The 12,018-nt window shown below is 37.3% G+C and overlaps 1 protein-coding gene across 5 annotated transcripts in view; it reads right to left on the bottom strand.

The window, feature by feature from the left end:
- The window catches only part of LOC137974422 (SCL-interrupting locus protein homolog), a 33,546-nt gene extending 21,734 nt beyond the window's left edge, over positions 1-11,812 (bottom strand). Inside the window, exons 1-10 of one of the 5 annotated variants that reach the window (XR_011117456.1) lie at positions 11,697-11,812; positions 9,630-9,681; positions 8,426-8,525; positions 6,727-6,789; positions 4,469-4,519; positions 3,864-3,976; positions 3,647-3,712; positions 3,026-3,093; positions 2,520-2,706; positions 1,178-1,310 (exon numbers count right to left, since the gene is read on the bottom strand). Coding sequence is in view for 4 of the 5 variants with exons in the window: in XM_068821374.1 (XP_068677475.1) it covers positions 1,178-1,310; positions 2,520-2,706; positions 3,026-3,093; positions 3,647-3,712; positions 3,864-3,976; positions 4,469-4,519; positions 6,727-6,789; positions 8,426-8,525; positions 9,630-9,654 (806 nt within the window). In the remaining variant the exon portion in view is untranslated. The other 4 variants (XM_068821374.1, XM_068821376.1, XM_068821377.1 and 1 more) reach the window with 4 other exon arrangements.
- Between the last annotated feature and the right edge of the window lie 206 nt (positions 11,813-12,018).

The raw sequence follows: 12,018 nt of genomic DNA, 5'->3' as shown, positions 1-12,018 counted from the left end.
ATTCAAAACAAATAGATTCCATGTTCCCATGGGTCTGTTTAGTAATAGATCACAGAAGACGTCAAAATGTAATAGATTCCATGTTGCCATGGGTCTGTTCAGTAATAGATCACAGAAGACGTCAAAATGTGGCAAGAACATCAGTGACACTCTCGGCTATCGCCTCGTGTGCCACTTTTTTGCTCTTACCAAATTTTGACGTCATCTGTGATCTATTACTGAACAGACACACGGCAACATGGAATCTACTTGTTAACCTGATCTTCATTATGGACACTGGTTTGGATGATCAGGTACATGTGTACTACACAGTCATGTAATTGATGACTTTTTTAAGGCTAAAATGAACATGACCACAGTGATGAAATACTTTATATTTTGCTCTTGTTGCCATTATATCATTATTACTATACTCTTGAGTTATTGAAAGATATAGATCTTGATCTTTCATTAGCTCAAGAGTACTATTTTAAGGTAAAGCAATACCTTAGGTACATGCGGATGATTTGTCAATCAACCATGGTTGAATACAGAGCTCTGTGATCATTTATGCAATAAAAAGAGCACCTAATGGCAATGTGCTTGTAATAGGTTATAAGATGTTATAATATTAAATCCCCAGTCACGTTTTTCTCCCAAGCCTGTAAATATCTTTTAATCTGAGTTTTGTCTCTATGTTGCTGTTTGGCAACATCAAGGCCATCCTGGATATAATCAGTTGTGCTTGAATTAATTAGAACCAAAAACCTTAAACGACTCCTTTAGTTTTATAGTGTATCTTTGTGTTTAAAGAGTCACTTTGATGTAAAACATGCCAGTAGTATGCCACTGATAGACATTGTCTCAAAATTGACAAGAGTGGGTATGTCTTTTGCTGCTGAACAGGGGAGGTTTAAAGTGGTGTCATTGTGACTTTATAAAACAGACACCTCTTTAATACAGACACTGCTATCTCTTTGCTTTCTGTATCAGAGAGGTTCAATGGTTCCTTTATCAGTCTACTGTATATGAAGCTTTATTTAAGTGTAAAAATAATTATTATTGGTTGGGAGAGAAAAGGTAAATACTTGAGTAGCCAGAGAGATGTTCTCACAAAAAGGGCAAAGATCTTTTTTATCACCATTCCCTGCATACCATATCAACCCTGTTCCATTGTTGTACCAAGGTTACTTCTTACCCATTTTTTGGTACTCCTTGCACCTCACTAAGTCTCAGAGGACCTGACAGATTCCTTGCCAGAGCTGTGGGAATTATGGGTACAGCTGCAACTGAAGTGGCCTGAATTGTTGTTGCCATGGAGATTGTGTTACCTAAAAAGTTGAGATATGATGGGTAGTATTACTGTCAGCCTATGAATTATTTTACAGAGTATTTTACATACATGTAAAGCATAACAAAAAACCCTATTAGTAATTTTAAGGAATGTGGATCTCTGGATAAATAATCCTAAGAAGCAAATTAGAAAACAATCTCAGTCAATAAAATAATGGCATGCATGTAAACCGGCTTGGTAGCATTTAGTGCAATTGCATATTGGACCACAGTAGTGAAAAAAAGTAATCAAGGCTAATTTCTGCAATGAAATACATGTACTTTAAACCCTTTCTAGGTAAAGAAAAATCAAGCAACCTTAACAAGAACGTCAATATCATGACTGAAGTAAATAGGATGGACCTTTACTGGCTACAATTTGTAGTGAGAAACCTTGGTACCCACCGCAATTTACCTTAAATTTACACTTTCTTTAATGGATTACCACACAAGCAACCAGAAGACAGACATAAATGCTTTTTAAGGAAACATTCTGACAAGCTGTAATTAAATTACTTGTTTTTTTGAATGGGAAGGGGAAGGGTATTTTTAAATAGGGATGGGAATAGGTTGAAGGAGGGAGAGAATGTGGCAAGGAGGGTATTATAACTAATATAACGGTACATGAGTGTACATTTAGCGGATGGGGAAGCCCAACTACATTTGTATAGTTTTATCGCCTCTTTAATTTTAATATAATTGTATGCATCCACATTTTAATGAGCTTTTTAGTTCCTACATGTAGGTGTTCATGCTAAAGTAAAGTCGACAATTGTATTGTATTGTACATGATAGTTTACCCACTGACTCCTAGGAGTGAGACTTAATATGGCAGTCAAGGTGTCAAAAGCTGCGCGACGCTTGGGTGACTGATGAAGGCAAACGTCAATAAAATTGAAGGCTTTGAATACTTTGATAAACTGTTTTCATTCAGTTGAAGAAGCAAAGAGCTTGAGTATTCACTTGACCATTAAAAAACTGCTTACTTACAGTACTTTCAAAACTCTGTTTTGCTTATAGCATCCTTGTGCGCCCGGGTGAGCACATTGGCATGACTTTTAATGGGGGCTGCAGTTTTTCAGTGAGTGATTAAATACACCATTTCTATTTTTCTTGCGGGAATCCCACAAGCACGTGGCCTGGTGAGAACACTGGTCAATGGGAGGCAATTTAGGAGTCATCAGGTTAAATGTGTGAGCTATACTTACAGTTAATATTGAGAATGATCTCTTTGTCTCCCGCATGAGAATGACAGCTGATTTTTAGACTCACAAAGTGTGACATGTTGATTGGTTCCTGGCTACTGTTTCTGCCAAACAAAACCTGAAATGCCCTTTGAAATTCTTCTTTTGTGTGTGTCACTGAAGTGTCAGCACCGCTCAAGCCTTGGATTAACTATCAAAGCAAATTCAAAACTTGATGAAGTCTACCCCACATAGACTGTTCCTAATGACAGTGACCAATATGTTTTGAAATAAGACTTGAATACAATTTCTTTTTAGAGTTACTATAGGTGTACAAATAAGACAGACATTTTGTAAAAAGACCAAAAAACAGCATTATCACTAAAATAAAAATAAAAATTTCCCACGTTAATCTTAGTCTAAGGTTCAAACAGAAGCGAGTAATTGAATTATCCTTGCTGAATGGCCAGGCATGAAGAACAGCAGATGATAATCTTTCTAAATCACAAATGAGTTAAATGTTAACGTACTGTCAATGGTACAACGTGATCGCCAGGAACAACAGTTGTGGGAACTTTCCTTTTCACCTTTTTTGAGCCTGAAAGACAAGAAGGAGCAATTAAAGGTACATGTAGTACTGTAATTACAAAGGAGAGAACATTGTTAACCAATTGACCCCTGAGATTGACACTTCATAGATTTTACTCAACCTCATTCCACGGGTCTCCACTGTCATTGATGAGGTTGGATTTTACTCAGTCCAATGCCAGATAATTTTACTCTGAAAAAAGGTATCCGCTGACCAGTATCATGTGACCATATCAATTGCAGGTTCAAGTTTAGAGCTCAATGATGTCAGCTGGCTTTTTAAAAGTAGACCACTGACCAGGTGCTGGGTTTCGATTGGATCCCAGGCTCAAGCCAGGTTAACTTATTGTAAGAATAAATAACCCAGGAACACCGCATTTAGGCTTGGCTAAATCTATAAATTACTTTCTGATTGGGGGCGCTTATAGGTGTGAATTGGTTGACAACACGTATTGCAGGTATACTAAAAAACTACGGTATGTCCCCTTAAAAAGCACAACCTTGTGCTCAGTTTTTTAAAGAGTGTTGGACTGGCTGGGAATGTAGATGCCCTACCAACTTACCATTGTTGGACACCACCTCCCTTCCTGGATCGAATCTGTCAACTGTTATATCAACGCTGTCTTCTTCTGTTCAGAATTTAAAAAAGTAAGTTCTTGAAACAATATGAAACATCAAATTAATAATAATAATAATAATAATAATAATAATAATAATAATAATAATAATATCAATACTAATATAATAACATTATGATAATATTATATTATTAATGCTTACGTGAATCAACAGAAATGCTTCCAACCAAGAAACATAGAAGAGGTGACTCTGTTTGATTGACATGTCGATGAGCCAGGCGTAATGTTTTCTCATTGATGTGGAGTCTTATATTCCTGGACAAAAAGTTTTGAAAGAGAACATAAGACATGTAAGCAAGTTCATGTAGTTGCACGACACACTGGATTGGATGACCGACCGCTACCTCAAAAACGCTTGTGATCGATTCTCAAACCGCTTTGATGTGGACAGGGAAATAGAAATTGCCACTGAAATTACCCATACTCAGAATTCAGACGTCTTTTTTGTTTTTCAAGAACAAAACTTTGGTGATCCAAGGCTCATGTTCTGAGCAAATGTTTCTCATGTCATTTGTAAAATTTAGGGTAATTGCTAAGGAAAAGTAGCCCAGGAGTTCACATGGAATAACCAGCGAGTTTTGCCGGCTGCCGGCTTGTATTGAAAACCTTAAGTTGATACACCAGATGTAATGACTACAGTTGTCACAGTACAACATATCATTGTAAAAGCCTCACTTTCTTGATAATTGTTTTCTAATTTATTGAATATGGCTGCAGTAATTTCTTTGCTTGCCTGTCTGTACTAACCGTTTTGTTGTCAAATGAAGGATTTCAGGATCACTTTGGGCAGTCCTATTCCTGAAAATTCACAACACAGCAGATGAACCTAACATTTTTAAGGGAAATTTTTATTTAAACTAAAATACAACATTATTATTGTACATGCACCTAATCATTTTGTAGAAAAGATGAAACACAGTACTCTTCCCTATCCACGATGTAACCCATTGACTACTAGGAGAGAGAAAACCACGTTCCCAGGGTCTCTCTTCTAGGCCTCGCTTGGTCATTGGAAGAGAGACCCTGGTTGCGGCTGGTCACGTGACCACCCAGAATCTGGGTGGTAAAAAAAATCTGCTGGAAGGGTGGGGTAACAGGGTTTTTGATTGCCCCAGTGACAAATTTACTAAGGCAGGGAGAGAGCGGTATGTCCCTTGACTAAGTAGTTTTCGCGCTAAAGTCATGTTTCAAAACCACACCTCTCGCTCTCAATTCAGAAATCTGATCATACATCAAAGCATTCAAAGGTGAAACAACGAAAACTACAGACTTTGTTACCAACATGGTTGCACGTGTTTCCTCTCTTTCCCTCAACAATCAAGACAGAACTTGGAAAACTAAGGATTTCCCGTAGCCAGTAGGAAGAACAGCAACTACTGGTAAATCTTTCTTTGAATATAAACTTTCCAGGCAAATGATTTGTTTCACTTTCAAAATTATATCGTCATAGCCAGCTGAAAGTAGCGCCTTCTGAACACATCTCAGAAACTTGAGCGCCATTTTGAAACCAACAATTGTTCAACTTCACCTTCCTCCGGATGGTATTTTATCGTCCTCTCAACCAAATGTACTTGAGTACCCACCCACCCCGCAGTTTTGGATGGATAGATGGTCACGTAACCAGACGCAACCAGGGTCTCTCTTCCAAGGACCAAGGGAGGCAGAGAAGAGAGACCCTGGGAAAGAGGAGTTGAAGAGATATTTTGTTATGTGTTGCGTTACTCGCATGTTGCGTTACTCGCTTAGTTATATTAGTTGTCATTCGAGACGGTACATTTTTTTGCACACTTGAAAACAGTGGTCGGAATCATAACAAAGAAGATCGTGTCGTGTATCAATGACTGTACTTGTCCGAATCGTCCAAGATTAAAGTTTGGAACAGTCAACTATTTTGGTCATTCGGTTATACCATATTTTAACGTTGTAAAATCGATTATAACACGAGGTTGGGAGAGAGACAAATACATGTAGATTTCACTCTGTCTAACACCAGACGATCTTATTTGTCAATGGGGGGCAGTTAAACAGTCAATGAGTTAAAGGCTTTAAATAACGGAAGAAAGGTACATGTAAATTATTATTACATTGTGGTTCAAAATGAAATTCAATGGGTTTGAAGGAACATACTGTAGTTTCTAAGTGGACATAAATGTTGTTAACCCTTGTTTGCCCTTAGGGGTTCACCATTTGGTACAATGTATTAAGTAAAATCATTAAGCATCTCTCATACGAAGCAAAGGATTGATTTTCTTTGAAATTCTTTACCAAGCCTACTTATTCAAAATCATTTGACATCAGAGCTTGGGAAACAGTGAAACTACAGTATACTTTGTATTCAAACCACAATGCTAGACAAAAATAGTAATTGACCTTATTAGTCTTCTTACAGTTGGACTGGAACGAACATGCGAGAAGGCTCATGCAGGGGAAATAATTTGCATCTGAATAGATTCACCTGTATCAGCATCTCCTTTATAGTTATATGCTTGTTTCCAGTGCAACCATGACTCACTAATTATGAATATGGCCTATTGGGACACTCATTGTGCATGATACACTAATCATTTCAATCTGCTTTCCTTCCCCTTTCCTATCTAGTAAATGGTAAAACCCAAAGAAGCTCATGGCACTCAGCTGAACATGACTATTTTTATTTTGCATATTGAATAATAGGGAGGGACGATCAATCAAGGATTTCAATAAAAATTAATTTGAAGTTGGCAGTAATTGGTTTGAGTAGAGTAATTGACTGCTGTCATCCTCAACATTAATTTTAACCTTAGGTTTGAAAGAATCTGTCTTAATAATCACTTTGGTTTTGGTAAAAATGTAGGCAGCTTCTCTGAGTGAAGCACAGGCCGACTTTTCGTTGTCTGTCAGTGCCTTAATACTGAATTTTAACCACTGATCAATTTTTTACACCAATCATAGTTATGTTGTAACTTGATTGAGTGACCCAACATTTTCTTCAATTAGCTAGAGAGGTACAGATTGATTCTACATACCACAGTACTGATTTGGTTGCTGGAAAATTTAAGGGCTGCACAACAACTCCATTTCTTTGCATTCTGCAACACAATATGAACAGCAGCACAATAACAGCCTTAATTTACTTTAATTTCCTTGGTTAATGGCAAAATTTAATTTAATTCAATTTCTCTGGATAAAGATCCTTTTTTAGGAGTTCTCAGGTTTGTTTTTTTTTTGTACATGTACATGGGGAAGTGCCCGTGTACAGTGCAGACCAGAAATAAGCGTCCTACGCAGACACAAAATAATTTATTGGAAACATGCTTTATTTGAAATTTTCTCAAACACTTCACTCTTGACATAGCTATTGCCTTGCACCGAAACTAGACAATAAAACATGAACAGTGGGTCAACTGATACATACTAATTATTATCATCTTTGATGAGAGTGCATTTTCAATGCACCTGTTATAAACGCACTTGCGTGTGCCCAATTTTTGTGGGGTGTCTATAAAAAACGACGAATGAAGACCGAAGACCCAAAAACGAAGACTTCAATCTCAACTAATTTAAGAACTGTTAAAACCTGCTGAAATGCATTGTTCGGCGCTAAAATAATAAAATCAATAGGGTCTTCGTTTTGTAGAAATGCCCCCCCTCAAACTACAAAACAAAGACCTTGCAAAAAGTGCTTTATTTCCATTTGGACTTTTGCCACCGAAAGAAGGTCATCCCCTTCGTCTCTCACAAAGAACGGTGGATGTATCCCGTCAATGGTGATTGGTCAAATTGCAGGCCTTCCCGCCAAGAAACCATGAGATACTACCATGCGGCCAAAAAGTGTGTAACTAACAGATTAATGGACTACATGTACATTGAAATCCCCGGCTATTAAAGATAGCCTTCAAGATTCACACAAGAAGTATCTCACGAGCGAGTTTGGGTTGACATTCGACTAAGACCTGACACTGCCGTCCTCGCTGTGAAAATAGAGCTTTTTGGCGAGGTCTTCATTATTGTAGACACCCAATTTTTGTGTGCTCGTTTCACAAAGGTTTTTGGGACGCTTACATGTATTTCTAGTCTGCACTGTAATCCCTTCAAAACGTGCCATTAAAACAGCCCTGCAGACAGTTCTAAAGTCTTATGTGGAGTTGTTTAAAGCATGGTTATAATGATAGCCCTTACATGTACATGTATATGTGACACTAACTACAGGTACATTTTGTATAAATTATTATTCATTGCAGCAGGTGGTTTGAACCCAAGAGTCACCATCAAATCAAAACTTGATGAAAAAAATCTCATCTGGGTGACAATAGTCTTGAGAAAAATATTGATATACATGTACATACAGTGTACATACTGACATTTTAACAACCTGAGTGGAAATTAGACATTTTGACTGGTATTAGTTGCTTGTCAATGTTCTAAGGGTATACTAGTCTCCTATGGATAACTGATTCTGAAATGCCACTGCATGTGTTTTCCATGGGGACATTTTAAAGAGGGAGTATGCTGCCTTGTGGATTATTCTGAGCATGTAAATTGGTAAATGTCATGTAAATCTCCCAATTTTTTTTGAATGCTAATAAACATGTAAGGTACAATAAAAATATGACGAATCATTAATTTCTCTGATTGCAGTTGAACAACCAGGCACACTAATGGTTTTATTTTCCTTTGTAAATTCAGTGACTTAGTTGATATGATTATGCTGTTTTTTGCAGTTACCTTAAATACTCTGGATGCTTTGCCGTGGGAATTTCATCTTTTTGGCCAGGAAAAAAGGAGGATATTTTGCTTCCCACTTGTTGGTTTACACAATTCATCCCTGATCAAAATTTGAAATAAGCAAAATAATTAACCCATTCATCCCTGAAGCAGATGCTATTGACAAGTAAAACCATCTGGCATTAGATACAGTAAAATACTATAAGTCTCACTCTACCTCCAAGGCTGCTGCCTAAGAAGATTTTAAAGGGGCCCTCAGAGCTAAACGCTGAGAACTTAGGAGCCCAACATATGAAGTGTAAGGTGTTGCTGTGAAAAATTAAGGAGCCCAGAGCTATTCTTTGGGAGCCCCAGGCTACCCGGCTCCTGTTAGGCAACAGCCTTGACCTCAGGACTGAAAGGGTTAATGCATAGAACTTGAAATAATAATTTATTTATTAATTTCCTGTCAAATAATGCAAAAATTCATTCAAACATTTATCTTAGAATTTGCAAACATTGTTTTGAGACCAAAAGTAATATCAGACAAAAGTATTACGGTAATACTTATTTATTATTGTGTATTGGTCTGAATAATAGCAGTGAAAATTGTAGGTACACATTTTAAGAAAAACATGAAACTCTCAAGGTTAACCAGGGCTTGACACTAACTTTCAACACCACTTTTCACTTTGGAGAGTAGGTTTCAACATTTACATACTTTCCACTTCAAAATTTCACTTTCCAAAATGGATTACAGTATTAAATTCTTACCACAGAAATAACTATGTTTCTGGGTACTGTCAATGCGTTATTTGATGTTAATGAGACGCCCTAATTTCAATAATTAAAAATTGAAATTAGGCTGTCTTGACCATAAACCACCAGCCCACCACGTTTCCAGTCCGGGATGAGGATCAAAGTTAGCAATGTTCACAGGGCCCTTCGATATGAACTGTCATGAGGCAGTCTAGAATGTCAACAATCTGTAACATTTCCTTCGATTTGGCTTTCTTCAAAGTCATTTTCTCTTTTCATCACCTGAATTCCACATAAATCCAAAGCAAAAAAGGTCATCTTTGAAATTCAGTATCATGCATTCAGTTATCACATGTGAGTTTTTTGTGATTGTTGTACCCAGACTTCCTCAGACAGGAGCTCTTCATCATGGCTGAAAATTGACTGAAAATGAGGTGATTGTGGCAAATGTTTGATTATCACTCACTGTTTAGGGGTTGCAGCTTGCTCATTTCATTTGCATAAATTTGGCCTCAGGCCTTTAAAAAGAAAAATCAGATTTCTGTCAGAGTCAAAAATATACATGTACATGTACTTTCCAAATCAGGTGACCATGAGTATTCTGATTCATTTCCATTTTTTTTACTCTCCAAGTGCTGAATTTACTCCCCAATGGGAAACGGGTGTGCGTTAATGTCAAGCCCTGTGAACAGACATACTTCAGAAGATAAATCTGTCATCTTATTCTGTCAGTTGTAATAGTAATAAATAAATTAAACAGAAAGCCTTAAAATAAATTTCTGTGTTTAACTTGTGTGTTGAGTGTTGCTTTTTCCTGAATTACATGTATGCACATGCAACGCTTCTTTCAGTGTTAACGTATTGTGAAGATGTATGATTGATGATAACAAAATCATGGAAGCATGCAAAGAAACGTAGTTTTGAGCTCTCACAGTGACCAACCAAATGATTTGTATTGTAGTTGGCATTGCAGTTCAAGGAGGGTAAAAACTGAACTCACTGGAATTTTAACTTTTTCTACGGCTGGACACAACTGATTACCGGTAACTATTTGGAATGGTCAAGATCTACAAATTAATTCCACAACAAAAAGGATAACAACAAACATATTAATTTCCTTCATTCACAAGGGCTGGGCTATCTTGTCAAAACATACAAATTCATAAATAATTATACATGTACTTATTATATATTTTTAACTGAATATGAACTAATAAACTACCGGTACATAATAATAAACTGCTTCATTTATTTATCTTCCTTATTTTAAGTTTTAGATTTCGTCAGTAGCCTGCACTGTTAGGGAAGTTCATTTCTGTTGGCTTGATTCTTACATTCAACCTTAAAAACCTGCTACCGCAGTCCTGCATTTGTGCATAGTTTACTTGTGCTACTGCAGTCAAGCAGTGGAAGTGGTACGTAATTTACACATGTACTAGACATTCCACTACCACCACAGTCCCGCCGTGGTCAATCTTGTTGTGGCAAGTTTTCAAAATCCGGATCGGTTAACTGCACTTTTCACGAGTTCGTGTGAAGAAAATAGCACTTGTTTACTGATTAAGACTAAGCGCTTGTTGCAGTGATTAGGCCTAACCTCTCTTTTAACATTTTAGCTTTCATTTTACGGTTCGGTTAACTACACTTTTCACGAGAACATGTGAGGCAAATAGCACTTGTTTACTGATTAAGCCTAAGCGCTGGTTGCAGTGATAAGGCCTAAACACTCTTTTAACATTTTAGCAATTTCTGCAAACACTTACAGCTTTAGTAACCCACTACAGGACTGCAGAGCATGGCAGTACTTTCCACGAACACTTAGTTAACCACTAGTCTACCGGACTTCGGACCCCAGTAGCACTTTCCACACAAACACTTAGTCACCCACTATATATGGGACTGTGGACCGCGGTAGCACTTTCCACAGACACTCTAATAGTCACTCACTACGGGAGCACTAAGGACTTTCTGTTTTCTAGGCTCCCAATGGCCAACAGCATACATGTTTGATTGTGTATACAAATGTATGTTTTTTAATATTTTGTTGTTAAATTAAATAAAATATAAAGTATAAAAAGAGGAGGGAGAACAGCAAAAATCTTAGCTCTGTTCACTCACAGCCACTGACAAGTCAAAACATAGACGTAACACAATTCAATTGAGGGATAAAAAGTAATGTGGTCTGCATAAAAAATGTCAATCCGCCTCGCTCTCTTTCAAAGGCCTGGTCACTGGGTAAATAGCCCATATCTTCAACTATTGTCTCACTTTTAAAACTTTTCTATGCTCTTTTAGTATCACTTTTAACGATGAGTCGCTGATTAAATTGAGATTAGGAAGTGACGCTTTTTAACTGCTGCTACTCGGCTAATAATGACATTAAATTTATAAGGGGAGACGCTAAAATCAGCACATCGATGGCGACATTTATAGCACGAACTTAACAGTCGCGAGTCTTTGCTTTGCTCGTTTCATCAATTCAAATCTAAACGAAAAAAATAACACCGCGTTTCTCAAAAATGGATTTCCTTACCTTTATATCATATTATTTTTCATACTGACAATTCTATTGCAGGCAAATTTGCCCCAGTTTGGTCGCCATAATGATGCCACTTCACTTGCATCAAACTTACCGCGCAAATGCAAAGCAAACACATTGGCTTATTTGATTGGTTTCATCCTGACCAATCAAGATTTGTTTTATATTCTGAACAAGACGTCACTCTGGGGCGGGAAAAAAGTCCTTCCACAGTCTGTTTTTGAACGAACTGGGTTTTCTCTCCGATCTTCTTCGCATGACATTCTGTCCCTCAATAAACCTAGAACAACCAGTTAGGGTCTACTTTATCTTTCTA

The sequence above is a fragment of the Montipora foliosa genome, chromosome 10 (genome assembly GCF_036669935.1).
Source record: "Montipora foliosa isolate CH-2021 chromosome 10, ASM3666993v2, whole genome shotgun sequence".
In the NCBI taxonomy this organism is placed as follows: domain Eukaryota; kingdom Metazoa; phylum Cnidaria; class Anthozoa; order Scleractinia; family Acroporidae; genus Montipora; species Montipora foliosa.
Note: the sequence above shows the minus strand (reverse complement) of the source record. Positions and strands in the feature narration are given on the sequence as shown.